The following is a 22,390-nucleotide window of genomic DNA, read 5'->3' on the forward strand; positions in this document are numbered from 1 at the left end:
TCTATCTCTAAGTCTGTTACATAAGAGAAGACGGTAAGAAAAAAAAATCTCGTCTTGTGCATTTAACTTCCATAGATACTCAGCACATCAGACATGAGTCTCCAGGTTTGTGGCTGTTGTGGCTGGTCCAAAGTCACGACCTACCATGGCCTGAGAACTCACCAGGGGAAGATGGGATGCACACCGAAGGGTGTGACGGTGGCAGAGAGTGAACAGCAGTTCATGTGGGGTCATGTGGAACTTACAAACAATCAGAAGGATATTGGGCTGGATGTCTACGCCTCCATCAAGACTGGTGGGTTTTGCACAAAGATTCCTGAGTACACTTGTTCATTCCTCACATACACAAGCGATGATGATCGAAATAAACTCAGTCAGTTATGTCTCAAACAGATGCAGAATACTACTATTCAGACATGGACCTCCAGATTTGTCACTGTGGCTGGTCCAAAGTTACAACCCACCATGGCTTGAGAACTCACCAGGGGAAGATGGGATGCACGCCGAAGAGAATGAGGAACCCGAAGAAAGAGCATTACGACTGGAACAATCAGTGGGAAAAAGCAGATGAAAGCAAATATCAGCCAGCTAAGAGAGAGACTGTCAAGAAGGAGGTATGTGTTCGAGCAATTAGAAGAGGGCTATGGAGCGCAGCCAGTCAAGAGTAGTATTTTTAGCCATGCTGTTGTGATCTTAATGTAAGAAGCATCAACTTACTTTTAACTTTCCACTTTAACCTGACAGAATGTGCCACGGTCATCAAGGACCAACAGCCATACCGTCTCTGCAGCAATAACAAGCAGAGTCAAGGTGGAATACAACTCATGTATGTACAGGATTAGATTATAGTTCAGTCAGTACAATATTTTGAATAATAATGTGACAAATAAAGCAGCTGAAATAGAGAATAATTCTTTTCTTTCCCTACAGCATTTTCAACTCCACAAGACTCTTCCAAAAAAGCCACAAAGTCACGCAGTCAGCTGCAGGATTTCTATACACTTCCACAGGTAAAACAGCTGCATGAATATTTCAAATTCCCTGACTATGAAGCACAGACTGTAGCTACTGTGACGTCATCCAGTGGTTTGTGAACTGCTGTTTTGAAGCTTCTAGTTTACCATTTGAGTTTTTTAGAGCCAGAGGTAACCATATTTGGATGAGAGGGTGGAGCTGTGAAGAAGTAGGGTGAATCTGAGACATAGACTATAGCCCTGTTTCCACCAAACAGTTTCGGTATGGTACATTTGGAACAAAAAGTAACCCTTCAGGCATGGTAACTAGACCCTAGGGCTGCTTAGCTTTTCCACCACAAACAGTATTCCTCAACCTCATTACCGGTGACATAGATGGAAGTCTACACCTTGTTTATCGTCCACAGAACGAGGCTGCATGCCGACATTTTCAGAACAAAATAAAACAGGCTGCAGTGAGAGTCTCTCTCCATGGGATGTTTAAAATTAGCGGGTTTGTGCATTTAGTCCTTCTCAGGCAAGCTCAGGGGTTTAGAGTTGCTGGACCCCACAGGAACTACGCTCCACAACGCTTTTTTTTCTCCTCTCAGAGTGAGGATTCAGTTGCAGTTCATATAACTGGGTCGAAATTAATTAATATATATATATATATATATATATATATATATATATATATATATATATATATATATATATATATATATATATATATATATATATATATATATATATATAAACACTTGAAGATCCACTAAAAGTGTATGTCATATAAAAACTAAAGTAATGGAGAAAGTTGTCACAGAGATTGAAGGTTGTGTTGGATGGATTCATGTCATCAACTCACCTTAAGTCGCCGGCAGTCGGCCCAGTGTATTAAGTTGTTTTTTACTCCGACTTCAGCTGCTGTGAGAGGCAGCAAACATCCTTTCATTTTATAGTTACACTTTACTAATAAAACTCTCCACAGTATGAACAGTGGTTACATGAGGGGAGGAGATCAGACTGGGAGCCTCCAACACCAGCATACCCTGAAACAGTGGTGCAACCTAAGAAGAAAGACAGGAGGGACCAAACATTATCACAGGTAACTGTTTGTGCCACACCCAATATTTTACATTTCATTTTTTTGAAGTATTTGTCAGTGACATTTTGTCTTTATTATTAGGTAGCAGACAGTAAAGCAAGGACAGGATATTGGAACACCAACAGCTATACTGACCCTCCAACAGCAGCAACAATTAAAGGAGAGCCCGAATCACGTACGTATGGGTTAATAAGTCTAGGAATGACTGCTTCGGTTAATTTTGCTTTTGATAGCCTGACACCCATTAACTGGTAACTTACCAGGTCATTTTTAAGAAGAAAAAAAAAATGCAAAATGACATGAAATACAAAAGGCCCCTTCCTGTTAGTCTGGTTCTATATTGACTCAGAGAGCTTTAGCACCACATTTCAGAGTGCTGTCCATGTAGAGGTGGAGGTATTTTAATGTTTTGTTATGTAAATGTTTTGACTTATTTTCTGTTGGCTTTGCTGACAGCTGCCTAGCTGCATTAACACAAAGAAACGTAGTGCCTTTGTCCACTGTCTAGTCTACCTAACGTTAGCTTCTGCACTGCACACCACTTGGGTTGGTTAGGAGTTAGCTCGTAGTGCTGCTCATTTGGCAAGTACTTGTAGCTGTGGCAGCCATAGTTGTACAATATTAAGATACAGAACACCAAAATTGGGTATGCGCCTGACTGAATATGAGCAGTGGTGTGTCTCCAGTGTGGCTCATAGACTTTACATTGTGATGGCGTGACATCCCTGATTTTTAACTCGCTTTTCTCGGCTTGAGGAAAGTTTCACAAATATAAACCCTTCATGGATCAAAAATTCATAATAGAAAGAGTCATAATAAGACTAGTTCGAGGTGTCCTGTCAACATTTTTACAGACGTCTCTTTTATAATAGTAGTCTATGTGGAAAATGCTCTTCGGGCTGAAGGGGCCACTGGGAATAATTGGAAGCAAGGCTGAGCTGCTTTCCTGGGGACCCACTGGAAACATGGTGGCCACCATCCAAAGTAAACCTGTTGAGCAAGTGGCTTCATTTTGAGCCACAGCACCTCTTAGCATTGTACCTATGTTAGCACCACTAGTTGTGCTGATACTGCTAACAGTACTAACACAGCTAACAGTAGTTAACAATGCTGAAGGGTGTTTACGGCTCTAAATTGAGGTGTTTACTCACTGGGACAACCTGGCCGAGACTGGAGGGTGGGCACAATGTTTCCAGAACTGTTTGGCTTTATTGGGAAGACATTACAAGCAGTAAGCACTGCTAGCTAATGTTAGCTTCCACTCTACCTGGGTGGTGCACAGTGCAGTATACTGAAGAATAGCACATTTAATCAATAAACTGAGATAACAGGTCAACAGTCCAAATAATGTTATGCAAAGCAATCTGAAAAATAAACAGCTGAGATAAACACAGATTCTTTCCCTACAGCAATTCTTCAACGCTCTTCCAAGAAAGCCGCAAAATCAAAGTCAGGCCATCAGCTGCAGGATTTCTACACCCTTCCACAGGTAAAACAGTTTCACTTAGAGTCAACATTCTCTTAATTTGAAGTGCCAAAGCATGAAAAGTGACATATAAGTGGAATTAACATCTTTTAGATGAATACATCAGTCAGGGAGCATCCAACACCAACATACCCAGTTCAAGTAGAAGAAAGGAAGAAGAAAGAAAGGAGGGAACAAACATTATCACAGGTAACTGTTTGTGCCACACCCAATATTTTACATTTCATTTTTTGAAGTATTTGTCAGTGACATTTTGTCTTTATTATTAGGTAGCAGACAGTAAAGCAAGGACAGGATATTGGAGCACCAACAGCTATACTGACCCTCCAACAGCAGCAACAATTAAGGGAGAGCCTGAATCACGTACGTATGGGTTAATAAGTCTAGGAATGACTGCTTCGGTTAATTTTGCTTTTGATAGCCTGACACCCATTAACTGGTAACTTACCAGGTCATTTTTAAGAAGAAGAAAAAAATGCAAAATGACATGAAATACAAAGGCCCCTTCCTGTTAGTCTGGTTCTCTATTGACTCAGAGAGCTTTAGCACCACATTTCAGAGTGCTGTCCATGTAGAGGTGGAGGTATTTTAATGTTTTGTTATGTAAATGTTTTGACTTATTTTCTGTTGGCTTTGCTGACAGCTGCCTAGCTGCATTAACACAAAGAAACGTAGTGCCTTTGTCCACTGTCTAGTCTACCTAACGTTAGCTTCTGCACTGCACACCACTTGGGTTGGTTAGGAGTTAGCTCGTAGTGCTGCTCATTTGGCAAGTACTTGTAGCTGTGGCAGCCATAGTTGTACAATATTAAGATACAGAACACCAAAATTGGGTATGCGCCTGACTGAATATGAGCAGTGGTGTGTCTCCAGTGTGGCTCATAGACTTTACATTGTGATGGCGTGACATCACTGATTTTTAACTCGCTTTTCTCGGCTTGAGGAAAGTTTCACAAATATAAACCCTTCATGGATCAAAAATTCATAATAGAAAGAGTCATAATAAGACTAGTTCGAGGTGTCCTGTCAACATTTTTACAGACGTCTCTTTTATAATAGTAGTCTATGTGGAAAATGCTCTTCGGGCTGAAGGGGCCACTGGGAATAATTGGAAGCAAGGCTGAGCTGCTTTCCTGGGGACCCACTGGAAACATGGTGGCCACCATCCAAAGTAAACCTGTTGAGCAAGTGGCTTCATTTTGAGCCACAGCACCTCTTAGCATTGTACCTATGTTAGCACCACTAGTCGTGCTGATACTGCTAACAGTACTAACACAGCTAACAGTAGTTAACAATGCTGAAGGGTGTTTACGGCTCTAAATTGAGGTGTTTACTCACTGGGACAACCTCGCCAAGACTGGAGGGTGGGCACAATGTTTCCAGAACTGTTTGGCTTTATTGGGAAGACATTACAAGCAGTAAGCACTGCTAGCTAATGTTAGCTCCCACTCTACCTGGGTGGTGCACAGTGCAGTATACTGAAGAGTAGCACATTTAATCAATAAACTGAGATAACAGGTCAACAGTCCAAATAATGTTATGCAAAGCAATCTGAAAAATAAACAGCTGAGATAAACACAGATTCTTTCCCTACAGCAATTCTTCAACGTTCCTCCAAGAAAGCCATAAAATCAAAGTCAGGCCATCAGCTGCAGGATTTCTACACCCTTCCACAGGTAAAACAGTTTCACTTAGAGTCAAAATTCTTAATTTGAAGTGCCAAAGCATGAAAAGTGACATAAGTGGAATTAACATCTTTCAGATGAATACATCAGTCAGGGAGCAGCCAACACCAACATACCCAGTTCAAGTAGAAGAAAGGAAGAAAAAAGACAGGAGGGAACAAACATTATCACAGGTGTCTACTTAACTGATCCAAATACCCAGCATTTTATATTTGATTTTTAAAAAGTTGTTTTAAGGCATTTTTTTCCCCTCAGGAAAATTGGAGCATCAACAGCCGTAAGGACTCTGCAACAACAGCAACAATCAAAGAGGAGCCGAAATCACGTACAGAGCCAGAATTACAGTTCATTCATGACAATACTTTGTAAATTAATCTAAAAAGTGAGAGAATGACCATCTCCTTGTAATTACAGCTTTAGCAATTCCACAACAGTCTTCTCAAGCAGCCAAAAACCCAACGTCAAGCTATCAGCTGCATGATTTCTACACTGGTGTGCAGGTGAAGCAGATTTGTTGGAGTTCTCTCCACTATGAAATAAAACTAATAGTTTAAGATATAGTTTACTTGTTCAAACTGGTGACACAAACCACTTTGGTTTATTTTTCAATAGCTCAGTGTATTAAAAAGCACAACATAAACAGAATTTACATGATATTCTGTTCTGTCAGGTGACTAAATTGGGAAAGGAGCGTCCACCTATTCCACCAAAGGTAACAGCAGTCCGATATGAGGACAAAGACAGGAAGGATCAAACATTTTCACAGGAGCTTAATGGTTTTAGACAAAAAAATATTTTTTCAGTTCTTCAAGGTGAAGATCAAGGAACTTCCAACAACCACACACCCAGCAACAGCAGTGCGACATAAGGAACAGCGCAGGGAGGATCAAATGTTGTCACAGGTACTAAACCCCTAAATGTTAAGACTCTATATTTCAGTTTTAATTTTAATGTTTTCAGGAGCAGGATCTCACGTGAACTCGTGAAGTGCCAGTGTTTTGTAGGTTTAACCCAAGATTAATTTAAATGCCAGTGTTCTGAGATTTGATCCCTTGCTTAGCAACACTGTATGTTAACCTGTATGCCAGCATGCCAGCACAGAAGCAGAGCAACCTTGGTTCAAATTTTGGCACGCTCATGTGTGTGTTGTGGCCCTGTTTGAGCAATTTCTTATCTGTAACTGTTACATCACAACTGCCAAAATACAAAACCAAAACAAATACAAAAAATCACGTCCATAGTACCCTTTGACCCGGTGCATCACTGAAGGCCACGGTGGCTTCCTCACATGATGGAGGCAGACGAGACGACGTCCTTGATATTTGACGACCTGGGATGAGATCATGCTGGTATTTGTCATATAAAATGATTTATTACAAGCAAAGGGCTGAAGCTTTTACTTGCACCACTTCTCCTCCTCTTTCTGTTATTTCAATAGTACGTCCAGTGCCAGCCCTGGGCATAGTCAGTGTAGGCGAATGCTAAGGGTGCCATCATCCATGGGGGGCGCTACAAATGGGGGAAGAAAAAAAAAATCAAAATGTTTCTTTTACAAAACGCCTAGGGCACCAAATGTGCTGGTGCCGGCACTGAGTCCGTCGCCTCGTGCATGACAGGTTCAGCAGAGCAGGCTGCGCCCCTTGGTGCATCTCCATTTTTGAATGCACACGGTCGTCTATGAAGATGTGGTGCGCAGATCACTGCCAACCAAATTGTCTGTTGTGTAGTCGCTTCCCCTTATCTCAGTCTCGGTCCAGCCCTCTTTGTCTCTCTGGCCCAAACCCAGCGGGTCACACCCAGTGGAGGTTGGGTGGAGAATCAAAGCTCTATCCAGAATGAAAATGTATTTACAAATGACAGTGTTACAATAAAAAAGTACCCAAAACTGATTTAATTCGTTTGACATTAAAAATTAACCTTTAAATACCTGACACCAAATCTTAACATTCAGGCACAGGAAGTGTCAGACACCACAGCCCAGGAAACAGCAGTCCGACCCAAAACAGAAACCATTACTGGCACCATGTGCTTCTGTTGTATTGTATTCACTTTTGTGTCAGTGAAGATTCTCAGTCATCCAGGTCATGGTAATCATAAGTGCTAATATCGTAGGCAACTGGACTTGCTTGCATTTCTTGAAGATGTTTCGCCTCTCATCCAAGAAGCTTCTTCAGTTCTAAATGACACAGTGTCACCCCTGGTCCCACCTGACCCTAACGACTCACATGGTGGCCAGGTGGGTCAATGACTCACATTGTGACCGTAACGACTCTGAAACTAAGAGCACATGTGACCCCTATGACTCTGCAAGGGTTCCCACCCACACAGGGTTTATAGCCTGCAACTTTGTACCAGTCATTTAGAACTGAAGAAGCTTCTTGGATGAGAGGCGAAACGTCTTCATGAAATGCAAGCAAGTCCAGTTGCCTACAATATTAGCACTTACGAATGTATTCACTTTCACACCTTTAGGCAATTTTGGAAAACCTGAACCAGCTTGTCTGAAATAATACTGACTCTGTATTAACACCTTTTAACTTTACACCTTTATCTGTCAGAATGTGCCAGTATCCTGGAGCGTCAACTCTGCAACAGCAACCACAATCAAGGAGAGGCCAAAATCCCGTAAGCACAGAATCATAACTCAGTCAAAACAAGACTTTGTGTAACAATCTGAACAAATAAAGCAGCCATGGCTCAGACTCATCATCATCTCCTCTCACTCCAGCTTTTTCAACTCCACAACAGCCTGTCCAAAGAGTGACAAACTCAAAAGCAGTCCAGCAGCTGCAGGAGTCCTGCACTGGTTTGCAGGTAAAGCAGATTTGTTGAGTTTCATTGACTATGAACAGAAACCAAAGAAGTCCTGTTCTTTATTTATTTAAATTGAATTACCATCTTTCAGGTCAATGGATCGGGCAGGGAGGTTTCAAGAACTCCTCTGGCCACAGCGGTGCAGCCTAAAGAGAAGGACAGGAAGGATCGAACACCATCACAGGTGTTGCACTGAAACCATTTGCTGTTTAGGACACGACATTATGATTTGCAGTTGCTCAGCAGGGCTTTCTGCAAGTTTAACACCTCCATGTTGTCCTGACTTAAAACCCAAATACAGCATAGCAAATGGAAACATGATGGCCACCATCCTGTCTCCTCCCAGGTAGCCCTGTTGAGCAAGTGGCTTCATTTTGAGCCACAGAACCCCTTTAGCATTGTACCTATGTTAGCACCACTAGCTGTGTTGACACTGCTAATGAATGAAAGGAATTTGTCATAGAAATACATTGTGCTGTTCTTTCAAGTGAAATGCCCCAAATGTTATCAACCATCCACCTTTTTCTGGCAGAGTGTCCCCGATTCAACAAATTCTGCAGCAGCAGAGGCCACAACTAAGAAGGATCCCAAATCAGGTGTGCGGTAGTATGGTTTCTTCAGTTGTTCTTCATTGCTTAAAAATATAAAAAAAGAAAGAAAAAAAGAAAGAAAATCAAGCAATCACTGTTTTCCTTCTCTACAGTGTGTGAGACTGCGCAGTCTGATTCCTCCACTGGACTGAAGGTATCTGTACAGTGAGATCATGATTTATTGGCATGTCCTGTGGAGCAACGCCAATTTCACCACAAAGGTTATGATATCATTTGAATCTCTGGGCTTGTGCTGAGTGTTTTACGTGTTCCGTGTTCCAGGTGAAGGAACTGGCCCAGATGTTTTCAGCCGCCACAACCCAGGAAGCAGCAATCCAACCAAAGAAGAAACGCAGAGGGGAACAGAATCTATCACAGGTACAAGACCCTGTGTAAATCTTATTCTTCACCTCACTGACTGTCTGCTAAGCTGTTTATATGGCTAATAACTAGGGAATAATGCTTGACAAGATGTCAGTAATCAATTATTAATGGCTGTAGCAGAGGCTGGTTGCCTCTGTGAGAGGCCATCTAAAAGTGATAACAGAAACCTCAAAGGGCATTATCCCACATATACCATGGTCACAAGAAATAGATAGCTGTCACAGGTACAGCTCATTCACACACTTTCATACACTGGTGGCAAGGCTGCCATATAAGGTGCCACCTGCTACTCGGTTGTTAACACACTCAAACACCGATGGAACAGTCATTGGGAGCAATTTGGGGTTCAGTACCTTGCTCAAGGATACTTCGACATGCGGACTGGATTGAACCGCCGATCTTTTGATTGGTGGACAACCTGCTCTACCTTCTGAGCTACAGCCGCCCAATACAATGTCTTTGCAGCTGAAATAGAAAATACACATTCATTTTTTGCAGCTTTTTGGGCAGATTCAAATATTATAAACCTTCCAACTTTCTCTTGTAGAATGTACCCGATTCAGAAAGTGCCACCACCCAGATGAATTCTGCTTCTGCAGAAACTACAACTGAAGAGGATCCTGACATATATTCTGCCGCTGGTATGAAGGTACAGCTGAATCTTGACTTCCAGGAATGTCCTGCATGTAGATGAAAACATCGTAATACATTCAGCCTGATGCACTATTTTTATACTTATGTCCATTTTTTTCTTATATTTCTTATTTATATAAGGTTTATTACCTCTGCCAAGGAGGTTATGTTTTCGCCGACGTTGGTCTGTTTGTTTGTTTGTCTGCAAAATAACTCAAGAAGTTATGAACGGATTTTGATAACATTTTCAGGAAAGATGGATAATGGAACAAAGAACAGTTGATGATGGTGGCGATCGGTTGAAGCAAAGTGGATAACATAATAAAATAGTGCTAAATAGCACTGTGTATTCACCGAATCTGATGCAGAGGAGGAGGGAATATCACCTACTTGGTGGAGGTCTGCACTCTGAGTGCTTTTCTAGTTTTATTATATTAATTGTTTTTCTTTTTTCATTATATTTATCACATTTTACCTTATATTTGTATAAGATTTATTTTATTAAATGTATTTATTTATTTTTATTATTATTATTTGTATTATTTCTTATTTTTTTATTTTTCTTTTATTTCTTCTTATATTTATCAAATTACCAAAGTGCTACATGCACAGTTTGGTTTAATTCAATTTCCATTTTATTTATAAGCCCAATATCGCAAATCACAATTTGCCTCACAGGGCTTTACAGCAAATGTGCCATTTTCTTTGTTTGCACCTGTGTTTTGTGTTGCACAGGTGTTTGAGGTGGTTACTAGGAGCATTAATTGGTTGAGTACTTGAGTATTTGTTTTCACTTCAGGTGAAGCCATTAGCCCAGAAGGTTTCAGCTACCACAGCGCAGGCAGCAGCAGTCCAGCCAAAGGAGACGCCCAATACAATGTCTTTGCAGCTTTTTGGGCAGATTCATCAAATATTATAAACCTTCCAACTTTCTCTTGCAGAATGTACCCGATTCAGAAAGTGTCACCACCCAGATGAATTCTGCTTCTGCAGAAACCACAACTGAGGAGGATCCTGACATATATTCCGCTGCTGGTATGAAGGTACAGCTGAATCTTGACTTCCAGGAATGTCCTGCATGTAGATGAAAACATCTTAATACATTCAGCCTGATGCACTATTTTTATACTTCTGTCCATTTTTTTTTGTATATTTCTTATTTATATAAGTTTTATTGTTATGTTTTCGCTGGCGTTGGTCTGTTTGTTTGTCTGTTTGTTTGTAGCAAAATAACTCAAAAAGTTATGAACTGATTTTGATGAAATTTTCAGGAAAGGTGGATAATGGGACGAGGAACAGATGATAAAATTTTGGTGGTGATCGGTTGAAGCCAAGTGGATAAAATAATAAAATTGCACTAAATAGCACTGTACATTCACCAAATCTGATGCAGAGGGGGAGGGAATATCACCTACTTGGCGGAGGTCTGCACTCTGAGTGCTTTTCTAGTTTTATTATATTATTTTTTTTCTGTTTTCATTATATTTATCACATTTTACCTGATATTTATATAAGATTTATTTTATTAAATGTATTTATTTATTTATTTTTATTATTATTATTTGTATTATTTCTTATTTTTTTATTTTTCTTTTATTTCTTCTTATATTTATCAAATCACCAAAGTGCTACATGCACAGTTTGGTTTAATTCAATTTCCATTTTATTTATAAGCCCAATATCGCAAATCACAATTTGCCTCACAGGGCTTTACAGCAAATGTGCCATTTTCTTTGTTTGCACCTGTGTTTTGTGTTGCACAGGTGTTTGAGGTGGTTACTAGGAGCATTAATTGGTTGAGTACTTGAGTATTTGTTTTCACTTCAGGTGAAGCCATTAGCCCAGAAGGTTTCAGCTACCACAGCGCAGGCAGCAGCAGTCCAGCCAAAGGAGACGCCCAATACAATGTCTTTGCAGCTTTTTGGGCAGATTCATCAAATATTATAAACCTTCCAACTTTCTCTTGCAGAATGTACCCGATTCAGAAAGTGTCACCACCCAGATGAATTCTGCTTCTGCAGAAACCACAACTGAGGAGGATCCTGACATATATTCCGCTGCTGGTATGAAGGTACAGCTGAATCTTGACTTCCAGGAATGTCCTGCATGTAGATGAAAACATCTTAATACATTCAGCCTGATGTACTATTTTTATACTTCTGTCCATTTTCTTATATTTCTTATTTATATAAAGGTTTATTGTTATGTTTTCGCTGGAGTTGGTCTGTTTGTTTGTCTGCAAAATAACTCCAAAAGTTATAAATGGATTTTGATGAAATTTTCAGGAAAGGTGGATAATGGGACGAGGAACAGATGATAAAATTTTGGTGGTGATCGGTTGAAGCCAAGTGGATAAAATAATAAAATAGCGCTAAATAGCACTGTACATTCACCAAATCTGATGCAGAGGAGGAGGGAATATCACCTACTTGGCGGAGGTCTGCACTCTCTGAGTGCTTTTCTAGTTTTATTATATTATTTTTTTTTCTGTTTTCATTATATATATCACATTTTACCTGATATTTATATAAGATTTATTTTATTAAATGTATTTATTTATTTTTATTATTATTATTTATATTATTTCTTATTTTTTTATTTTTCTTTTATTTCTTCTTATATTTATCAAATTACCAAAGTGCTACATGCACAGTTTGGTTTAATTCAATTTCCATTTTATTTATAAGCCCAATATCGCAAATCACAATTTGCCTCACAGGGCTTTACAGCAAATGTGCCATTTTCTTTGTTTGCACCTGTGTTTTGTGTTGCACAGGTGTTTGAGGTGGTTACTAGGAGCATTAATTGGTTGAGTACTTGAGTATTTGTTTTCACTTCAGGTGAAGCCATTAGCCCAGAAGGTTTCAGCTACCACAGCGCAGGCAGCAGCAGTCCAGCCAAAGGAGACGCCCAATACAATGTCTTTGCAGCTTTTTGGGCAGATTCATCAAATATTATAAACCTTCCAACTTTCTCTTGCAGAATGTACCCGATTCAGAAAGTGTCACCACCCAGATGAATTCTGCTTCTGCAGAAACCACAACTGAGGAGGATCCTGACATATATTCCGCTGCTGGTATGAAGGTACAGCTGAATCTTGACTTCCAGGAATGTCCTGCATGTAGATGAAAACATCTTAATACATTCAGCCTGATGCACTATTTTTATACTTCTGTCCATTTTTTTGTATATTTCTTATTTATATAAGTTTTATTGTTATGTTTTCGCTGGCGTTGGTCTGTTTGTTTGTCTGTTTGTTTGTAGCAAAATAACTCAAAAAGTTATGAACTGATTTTGATGAAATTTTCAGGAAAGGTGGATAATGGGACGAGGAACAGATAAAATTTTGGTGGTGATCGGTTGAAGCAAAGTGGATAAAATAATAAAATAGCGCTAAATAGCACTGTGTATTCACCAAATCTGATGCAGAGGAGGGAATATCACCTACTTGGCGGAGGTCTGCACTCTCTGAGTGCTTTTCTAGTTTTATTATATTAATTTTTTTTTCTGTTTTCATAATATTTATCACATTTTACCTCATATTTATATAAGATTTATTTTATTGAATGTATTTATTTATTTTTTTTTATTATTTGTATTATTTCTTATTTTTTAAATTCATTTTTTATTTTTTATTATATTTATCAAATTACCAAAGTGCTACATGCACAGTTTGGTTTAATTCAATTTAATTCAATTTCAGTTTTATTTATAAGCCCAATATCGCAAATCACAATTTGCCTCACAGAGCTTTACAGCATACGACATCCCTCTGTCTTTTGGACCCTCGCAGCGGATAAGGAAAAACTAAATGTTTCTTCACTGCACTCTTCAGAGCAATCAGCAAAGGTTATTATGTTTTCATTACTTAATTGTGTCCAGCTTGAACTGACTTGTTACATATTTCAGGTAAAGGAACTGGCCCAGATGTTTTCAGCTATCACAACCAACAAAACAGCAATCCAACCAAAGGGGAAACACAAGGGGGAACAAAAACTCTCACAGGTTGTAGAACCTCTGTAAATCACATCACTAATTTACCAGAAAGTAATTAATAACACAAATTATACCATATAATTTTGGTATGAATTATGTAATTCAGCATTAAAAGTCAGTCACATGAAAGCCAACTCACCTTCAAGGCCAACTCTGTGCCATTTACTTTGTTTGCACCTGTGTTTTGTGTTGCACAGGTGTTTGAGGTGGTTACTAGGTGGTTGCTAGGAGCATTAATTGGTTGAGTACTTGAGTGTTTATTTTCACTTTCAGGCGAAACCATTAGCCCCGAAGGTTTCAGCTACCACAGCACAGGTAGCAGCAGTCCAGCCAAAGGAGAAAGACAAGGAGGATCAAAACCTCACACAGGTACAGCACCAGTTCTTTGATTGTAGCGTTCATAGCTTTGGTAGCGGGGCTGCTCAAGGGACGCCAATGTCAGATTTGTTTAGAAGTGGGTTAAAAAAAGAAATCGATACATGTTTTCATGATATTTTGCATGGTGATATTGTATCGATACATCACTAAGTATCAATCTTTTATTATGTTAATTTTTGCAAATACACAGTATAATAACGTGAAGTTTGAAGTTGATTCTGATTGGTCAATCAACAAAATTCTGGTATAATTACTTGCATTACTATTTGTTTTCTCTTCAGATAAATCTGATAATTGTTGCTCGGTCTCTTTACTCATTTATTTATTGTACACACACCTTCTCATTCTACGTATACGTAGAGGTATACCAGTGGCTTAAGCCTACATTTTATTGATACAGCCTACATTTTATTGATTATCTCTGATCCCCACGGTCAATTTGGTCGTTGCGACAGTGCAAGCAACACCGCTGACGCTAGGTGGCACCAAACTAAAAAAAACCCGAATCCTATCTGTTACCTCTTTAACGGTTTTATAATACATCCAGTGCCAGCCCTGTGCATAGTCAGTATAGGCGAATGCTAAGGGTGCCATCATCCATGGGGGCACCACAAATATCACATCAGGCCACAACAACATAATTACATAACAAAGCCTACTAAATAATAGAGAGGCCTTTTTTTCTGGGTTGAACAAGGCAATTTGTAATTTTTTTTGATTATTGACTTAATTAGCTAGGTAGTTTTTTTGCATTTTGGTAATTAATGCACAGTGCTTTGACTCGCTTAGAGCACCCAATGTGTTAGGGCCGGCACTGAGTCCGTCGCCTCGTGCATGACAGGTTCAGCAGAGCAGGCTGCGCCCCTTGGTGCATCTCCATTTTTGAATGCACACGGTCGTCTATGAAGATGTGGTGCGCAGATCACTGCCAACCAAATTGTCTGTTGTGTAGTCGCTTCCCCTTATCTCAGTCTCGGTCCAGCCCTCTTTGTCTCTCTGGCCCAAACCCAGCGGGTCACACCCAGTGGAGGTTGGGTGGAGAATCAAAGCTCTATCCAGAATGAAAATGTATTTACAAATGACAGTGTTAAAATAAAAAAGTACCCAAAACTGATTTAATTCGTTTGACATTAAAAATTAACCTTTAAATACCTGACACCAAATCTTAACATTCAGGCACAGGAAGTGTCAGACACCACAGCCCAGGAAACAGCAGTCCGACCCAAAACAGAAACCATTACTGGCACCATGTGCTTCTGCTGTATTGTATTCACTTCTGTGTCGGTGAAGATTCTCAGTCATCCAGGTCATGGTAATCATAAGTGCTAATATCGTAGGCAACTGGACTTGCTTGCATTTCTTGAAGATATTTCGCCTCTCATCCAAGAAGCTTCTTCAGTTCTAAATGACACAGTGTCACCCCTGTTCCCACCTGACCCTAACGACTCACATGGTGGCCAGGTGGGTCAATGACTCACATTGTGACCGTAACGACTCTGAAACTAAGAGCACATGTGACCCCTATGACTCTGCAAGGGTTCCCACCCACACAGGGTTTATAGCCTGCAACTTTGTACCAGTCATTTAGAACTGAAGAAGCTTCTTGGATGAGAGGCGAAACGTCTTCATGAAATGCAAGCAAGTCCAGTTGCCTACAATATTAGCACTTACGAATGTATTCACTTTCACACCTTTAGGCAATTTTGGAAAACCTGAACCAGCTTGTCTGAAATAATACTGACTCTGTATTAACACCTTTTAACTTTACACCTTTATCTGTCAGAATGTGCCAGTATCCTGGAGCGTCAACTCTGCAACAGCAACCACAATCAAGGAGAGGCCAAAATCCCGTAAGCACAGAATCATAACTCAGTCAAAACAAGACTGTGTAACAATCTGAACAAATAAAGCAGCCATGGCTCAGACTCATCATCATCTCCTCTCACTCCAGCTTTTTCAACTCCACAACAGCCTGTCCAAAGAGTGACAAACTCAAAAGCAGTCCAGCAGCTGCAGGAGTCCTGCACTGGTTTGCAGGTAAAGCAGATTTGTTGAGTTTCATTGACTATGAACAGAAACCAAAGAAGTCCTGTTCTTTATTTATTTAAATTGAATTACCATCTTTCAGGTCAATGGATCGGGCAGGGAGGTTTCAAGAACTCCTCTGGCCACAGCGGTGCAGCCTAAAGAGAAGGACAGGAAGGATCGAACACCATCACAGGTGTTGCACTGAAACCATTTGCTGTTTAGGACACGACATTATGATTTGCAGTTGCTCAGCAGGGCTTTCTGCAAGTTTAACACCTCCATGTTGTCCTGACTTAAAACCCAAATACAGCATAGCAAATGGAAACATGATGGCCACCATCCTGTCTCCTCCCAGGTAGCCCTGTTGAGCAAGTGGCTTCATTTTGAGCCACAAAACCCCTTTAGCATTGTACCTATGTTAGCACCACTAGCTGTGTTGACACTGCTAATGAATGAAAGGAATTTGTCATAGAAATACATTGTGCTGTTCTTTCAAGTGAAATGCCCCAAATGTTATCAACCATCCACCTTTTTCTGGCAGAGTGTCCCCGATTCAACAAATTCTGCAGCAGCAGAGGCCACAACTAAGAAGGATCCCAAATCAGGTGTGCAGTAGTATGGTTTCTTCAGTTGTTCTTCATTGCTTAAAAATATAAAAAAGAAAGAAAAAAAAGAAAGAAAATCAAGCAATCACTGTCTTCCTTCTTTACAGTGTGTGAGACTGCGCAGTCTGATTCCTCCACTGGACTGAAGGTATCTGTACAGTGAGATCATGATTTATTGGCATGTCCTGTGGAGCAAATTTCACCACAAAGGTTACGATGTTATTATTTGAGTCTCTGGGCTTGTGCTGAGTGTTTTACGTGTTCCAGGTGAAGGAACTGGCCCAGATGTTTTCAGCTGCCACAACCCAGGAATCAGCAGTCCGACCAAAGAAGAAACGCAGAGGGGAACAGAATCTATCACAGGTACAAGACCCTGTGTAAATCTTATTCTTCACTTCACTGACTGTCTGCTAAGCTGTTTATATGGCCACAATTAAGGAATAATGCTTGACAAGATGTCAATAATCAGTTAGTAATGGCCGCCATGAAGGTGTGAGCTATCCAACATGTAGCGGAGGCTACATCTAAAATCCATCTAAAAGTGATAACGGAAACCTCAAAGGGCATTATCCCACATATACCATGGTCACAAGAAATAGATAGTAAGTAGTATTCATTTATATTTTTATGCTTTTTGCAATCAAAATCCTAAGTTCTTCACAAGCCATAACTCTGTTTCCCTGGTGATGTTGACTTGGGGTCGATTCACAGCCTTTCGAGAAGACACAGCTTACAATTTCACATACCGCAACAATGACACAATACCTAGAGCAATCATTACCACTCCTTCAGGTTCTTATGCAATGGGTTTTTCACTACCCCAGGAAATAGGATTTTCCTTAAATTCGACTTAGCAATGGGAAATATTTCCATTTCAGTTTATAGAACCCTTTGGCTCAACTATTAGCCAGAAAGCAAACGTAATGCTAGCAAGACTCAAAGTCAAATACACTGTATGGCCTAATTAGGTACACTGGTTCAACTGCTCTTTAACGCAAATAGCTAATCAGCCAATCACGTGGCAGCAATTCAATGCATTTAGGCATGTAGACATGGTCAAGACAACCTGCTGAAGTTCAAACTGAGCATCAGAATGGGGAAGAAAGGTGATTGAAGTGACTTTGAACGTGGCATGATTGTTGGTGCCAGATGGGCTGGTCTGTCAGAAACTGCTGATCTACTGGGGTTTTCAGTAGGTCAGAGGAGAATGGCCAGACTGGTTCAAGATGATAGAAAGGCAACAGTAACTCAAATAACCACTGGTTACAACCAAGGTCTGCAGAAGACCATCTCTGAACCAACAACACGTTGAACCTTGAAGCAGATGGGCTACAGCAGCAGAAGACCACACCAGGTGCCACTCCTGTCAGCTAACAACAGGAAACTGAGGCTACAGTTCACACAGGCTCACCAAAACTGGACAATAGAAGATTGGAAAAACGTTGCCTGGTCTGATGAGTCTGGATTTCTGCTGCCACATTCAGATGGTAGGGTCAGAATTTGGTGTAAACAACATGAAAGCATGGATCCATCCTGCCTTGTATCAGCGGTTCAGGCTGCTGGTGGTGGTGTAATGGTGTGGGGGATATTTTCTTGGTACACTTTGGGCCCCTTAGTACCAACTGAGCATGGTTTAAACCGTACCTATGTGGTGCCAGACGGAAGAAGCTTTGCTGGATACTGAAAATGATCTATGTTATACTGTGTTTTGATTCATTTTTTGTGACCTTGTTTATAGGCTGTAAAATGCAACCGTTCATACAATAGCTTCACAATTCATTGCTTTCTGCTTTAAAAGGGGTAAACTAAACATACATTAGTATCATAATTTCATTGTTTGATACCTGAGTGCTTAATATCTTTTAGGTGAAGCTATTAGCCCAGGAACTTTCAGAGGCCACCACAGTCAGGGTAACAGCAGTCCAACCAAAGGAGAATGGCAAGGAAGATCCAAAGCTGTCACAGGTACAGGTGAGGATTTGCTGCTTTTCTGGTTATATCATTGTAAACTAAACTAAACTACCACCAAGTCACATTCGCCCATTCACACACTTTCATACGCTGGTGGCAAGGCTGCCATATAAGGTGCCACCTGCTACTCGGTTGTTAACACACTCAAACACCGATGGAACAGCCATTGAGAGCAATTTGGGGTTCAGCATCTTGCTCAAGGATACTTCGACATGTATCTTGCATCTTTTGACTGGTGGACAACCTGCTCTACCTTCTGAGCCACAGCTGCCCAATACAATGTCTTTGCAGCTGAAATAGAAAATACACACATTTTTTGCAGCTTTTTGGGCAGATTCAAATACTATAAACCTCCCAACTTTCTCTTGCAGAATGTACCCGATTCAGAAAGTGTCACCACCCAGATGAATTCTGCTTCTGCAGAAACCACAACTGAAGAGGATCCTGACATATATTCCGCCGCTGGTATGAAGGTACAGCTGAATTTTGACTTCCAGGAATGTCCTTCATGTAGATGAAAACATCCTATTACATTCAGCCTGATGCACTATTTTTAGACTTCTGTCCATTTTCTTATATTTCTTATTTATATAAAGGTTTATTTTATTATATATCAATTTTCATTATATTTATTGCATTTTGTCTTATATTTATATAAGATTTATTTTATTGAATGTATTTATTTATTTATTTATTTATTTATTTATTTATTTATTTATTTATTTATTTATTAATTTTAATTTCTTATTATATTTATCAAATTACCAAAGTGCTACATGCACACTTTGGTTTAATGTTTCTTTACTGCACTCTTAGGTTATTATGTTTTCATTACTTAATTGTGTCCAGCTTGAACTGACTTGTTACATATTTCAGGTAAAGGAACTGGCCCAGATGTTTTCAGCTATCACAACCAACAAAACAGCAATCCAACCAAAGGGGAAACACAAGGGGGAACAAAATCTCATGCAGGTTGTAGAACCTCTGTAAATCACATCACTGCCATTTTCTTTGTTTGCACCTGTGTTTGTGTTGCACAGGTGTTTGAGGTGGTTACTAGGTGGTTGCTAGGAGCATTAATTGGTTGGTTGTGTATTTTCACTTTCAGGCGAAGCCATTAACCCCGAAGGTTTCAGCTACCACAGCACAGGTAGCAGCAGTCCAACCAAAGGAGAAAGACAAGGAGGATCAAAACCTCACACAGGTACAGCACCAGTGCTTTGATTGTACTGTTCATAGCTTTGGTAGCGGGGCTGCTCAAGGGACGCCAGTGTCAGATTTGTTTAGAAGTGGGTTAAAAAAAAAAGAAATTGATACAACATATTTTCATGATATTTTGCGTGGTGATATTGTATCGATATGTCACCAAGTATCGATCTTTTATTATGTTAATTTTCACAAATGCACATTTACGAGAATAATTAAATCAGTTGCTTTTTCAGTCCACTAGATGGTGCCAGTCTTTTTTTCTGGTGAGATCAGCAGAGGTCTCAGTCAGCAGCATTTGGCAGGAAGTTCATCAAAACAATAGAGGCATCAGAGAAAGAAATCAGATAAACCGTTGGCATTTAAATCAAAACGTCTGGACTGATTTGGGATGTTTTAACACGGAAGGGAAGAAGGACTTTGATATGATGCATGCGGATTGCAAAGTTGTGTCATGAGGATAAAATACTCTGGGAATACTATGAACATGAGGTCTCACCTCACACTCCACGCTAAACGCTAACGCTAAAACTGCTCTGCCGAAAAATCAACAAAAACCGGAGATACTTAGCTTGACAAAACTACTATCCAACTCTGAGAAGAGTGAAGAAAATAACAGTCCATCACCTACTTCACGAAAGTCACACCTGAGCAAATGTTGCAGACCTCTTGCAAAATGCAGCACAACAATGGTGGATTGCGGTTGTTACAGACAAAGCTTCTAACATGGGTGTTGCCATTCAGTTAGTGGGCTACCTCTACGTGAAGTGTTTCACTCACATGCTTAGTTCAGTTTGTCAGGTATATGCAGCATTTCTGACAGGTTTTATGATGGTGTTGGTCAGTCTGTCTGCTTTGCGTCACATGTTGCTGCAATAAAAATTATTTAAGTCAGGTGAACAGACTGAAAATTTTATCTCATACGGTAAAAGTGATGTTGACAAAGTTTTCCACTGGGGAAATGTTTTGCAGTTAGAAGAAAGGGAAATAAATCGCAATATATGGTATCACAATAATACTGTATCGTAGGTCCTCTGGCAATTCCACTCCTAGTTTTGTTTAGTGCTAATTAGCAAACATTAGCATGCTAACATACTAATTGAAAAGGATAAACATCAGTGCATATTAGCACTCTTAAGTTAGCATGTTGATGTTTGCATTCAGCTCAAAACCTCTGTGCCTAAACAGAGCCTCACAGAACTGGTGTGGATGTTTAGTCTTGTTCTACGCTCTGTGGTAGTTTCATCCATACTGCCATTCTACTACTGAAAAAAAAGGGTTCCTGGATACTTAAAGCCTTCTTGTGAACTGTCATTCAAGGTGAGACCCACTGACGTAAAGCACAAAATCCAGATGAGAGAACCAAAGGTGGATCAAGGCTCCAGAAACTGGAGAAAATGTCCTCCATTGGTGAGTCACTCAGTTTACCAATAGTTTTTTTCTTTGTATTTGGTTAAAGTAATTGTAATGCACTGTCACCAATTAACCAACAAAATAATGTGTTTTTCCCCCAAACAGAACTGAAATGGATTTCCAAGTTTGCAGGTGCGTATTTCAAATTGTGAAGAAAAATCAAAAATAAGAAGGGTAAATATAGCAAATTCAAGGTACTCCTCAAGTAAGTTCTGGAGACAACAAAATGGAGTCATCTTAGCTCATAGCTAATCTCATACTTCTATATATCTACTCTTAAAAATAAGGGTTCCAGAAGTATTCTACTTAACAGCCGAGGCTCTACCCAGGGCCATTTGGCTTTTCTATAAGACTAAAGGTTCCATTAAGAACCCTTTTCATCCAAAGATGTCTTTTGGGAAAAATAAGAGTTCTTCAAGGACTGGTGAAAGCATGGGTGTTAATGGTCCTCCAAAAGTAGTAGGTGGTGAGGGACCTATTAACGATAGCAATAAACATGAAGAAAGGTCCACACACCATAGCCTCCTAAGGCCCTTGCGGATGTTAACTGCATGTAAGGAGCTACAGTGTGTGGAGCTTTCTTCGTGTTGTTCAGTGATCCTCACCCTCAAATATTCAAATGGTATTTTTCAATGTGGGTGTATCTGGATTCCTCTTAATTCTCATTTTCTTGTGTTCTTCATAAGTTGATGTCTTTATCATCATTTTATCAGGGGTCTGACCATACAAACATTCATACGCATTTTGCATCTGGTTCTGTTTGGAACCAAGTTTCAGTTCCCAACCTTACTGCACCATTAAAATGTTAAAGGCTGTATTAGAGGTGATTTCAGAGAATGATTATGAACCATAAGCATTGTGGGTTGAGCCTCATGAAGTCCAAGGGATCTACATGAAACCCTTGAAAATATAAAAAGGGGTCTTGATAGAATCCCCTGGGTGGGTTCTTTTCTGCTGCCTTATATCATGGAAAGGTTCTGAGTTGAACCCTTAAATAGAGGGGTTCTCTGGGTTCTGGGTGAAACTTTAAAGATGGTTCTAGGTCAGTGGTTTTCAAACTTTTTGTGCCCAGGGCACACCAGAGGCTAAGCCAAAATATCAAGGCACACCTGTATTAATATCTGTGCACAATAGCCTTTATAA

The 22,390-nt window shown here is 40.0% G+C and overlaps 1 protein-coding gene across 9 annotated transcripts in view; it reads left to right on the plus strand.

Annotated features, from left to right (window-relative positions):
- LOC117250495 (uncharacterized) overlaps positions 1-22,390 on the plus strand; it is a 32,207-nt gene that overhangs the window by 6,348 nt on the left and 3,469 nt on the right. For 2 of the 9 annotated variants that reach the window (XM_078164794.1, XM_078164795.1), the window contains exons 2-40: positions 76-295; positions 394-614; positions 745-826; positions 931-1,010; positions 1,942-2,058; positions 2,140-2,233; positions 3,468-3,547; positions 3,638-3,733; positions 3,814-3,907; positions 5,141-5,220; positions 5,307-5,402; positions 5,485-5,554; positions 5,644-5,729; positions 5,900-5,941; positions 6,033-6,131; positions 7,788-7,854; positions 7,958-8,043; positions 8,135-8,227; positions 8,576-8,639; positions 8,747-8,787; positions 8,916-9,011; positions 9,565-9,666; positions 10,592-10,693; positions 11,620-11,721; positions 12,633-12,734; positions 13,560-13,655; positions 13,920-14,015; positions 15,808-15,874; positions 15,976-16,061; positions 16,153-16,245; positions 16,594-16,657; positions 16,765-16,805; positions 16,925-17,020; positions 18,524-18,628; positions 19,000-19,101; positions 19,505-19,600; positions 19,737-19,832; positions 21,155-21,244; positions 21,353-21,379. In XM_078164794.1, the coding sequence (XP_078020920.1) occupies positions 76-295; positions 394-614; positions 745-826; positions 931-1,010; positions 1,942-2,058; positions 2,140-2,233; positions 3,468-3,547; positions 3,638-3,733; positions 3,814-3,907; positions 5,141-5,220; positions 5,307-5,402; positions 5,485-5,554; positions 5,644-5,729; positions 5,900-5,941; positions 6,033-6,131; positions 7,788-7,854; positions 7,958-8,043; positions 8,135-8,227; positions 8,576-8,639; positions 8,747-8,787; positions 8,916-9,011; positions 9,565-9,666; positions 10,592-10,693; positions 11,620-11,721; positions 12,633-12,734; positions 13,560-13,655; positions 13,920-14,015; positions 15,808-15,874; positions 15,976-16,061; positions 16,153-16,245; positions 16,594-16,657; positions 16,765-16,805; positions 16,925-17,020; positions 18,524-18,628; positions 19,000-19,101; positions 19,505-19,600; positions 19,737-19,832; positions 21,155-21,244; positions 21,353-21,358 (3,546 nt within the window). In that variant the 3' untranslated portion in view covers positions 21,359-21,379. The remainder of the gene's footprint in view (positions 1-75; positions 296-393; positions 615-744; positions 827-930; positions 1,011-1,941; positions 2,059-2,139; positions 2,234-3,467; positions 3,548-3,637; positions 3,734-3,813; positions 3,908-5,140; positions 5,221-5,306; positions 5,403-5,484; positions 5,555-5,643; positions 5,730-5,899; positions 5,942-6,032; positions 6,132-7,787; positions 7,855-7,957; positions 8,044-8,134; positions 8,228-8,575; positions 8,640-8,746; positions 8,788-8,915; positions 9,012-9,564; positions 9,667-10,591; positions 10,694-11,619; positions 11,722-12,632; positions 12,735-13,559; positions 13,656-13,919; positions 14,016-15,807; positions 15,875-15,975; positions 16,062-16,152; positions 16,246-16,593; positions 16,658-16,764; positions 16,806-16,924; positions 17,021-18,523; positions 18,629-18,999; positions 19,102-19,504; positions 19,601-19,736; positions 19,833-21,154; positions 21,245-21,352; positions 21,380-22,390) is intronic. The other 7 variants (XM_078164796.1, XM_078164797.1, XM_078164799.1 and 4 more) reach the window with 7 other exon arrangements.

This window comes from Epinephelus lanceolatus, chromosome 22 (genome assembly GCF_041903045.1).
Source record: "Epinephelus lanceolatus isolate andai-2023 chromosome 22, ASM4190304v1, whole genome shotgun sequence".
Classification (NCBI taxonomy): domain Eukaryota; kingdom Metazoa; phylum Chordata; class Actinopteri; order Perciformes; family Serranidae; genus Epinephelus; species Epinephelus lanceolatus.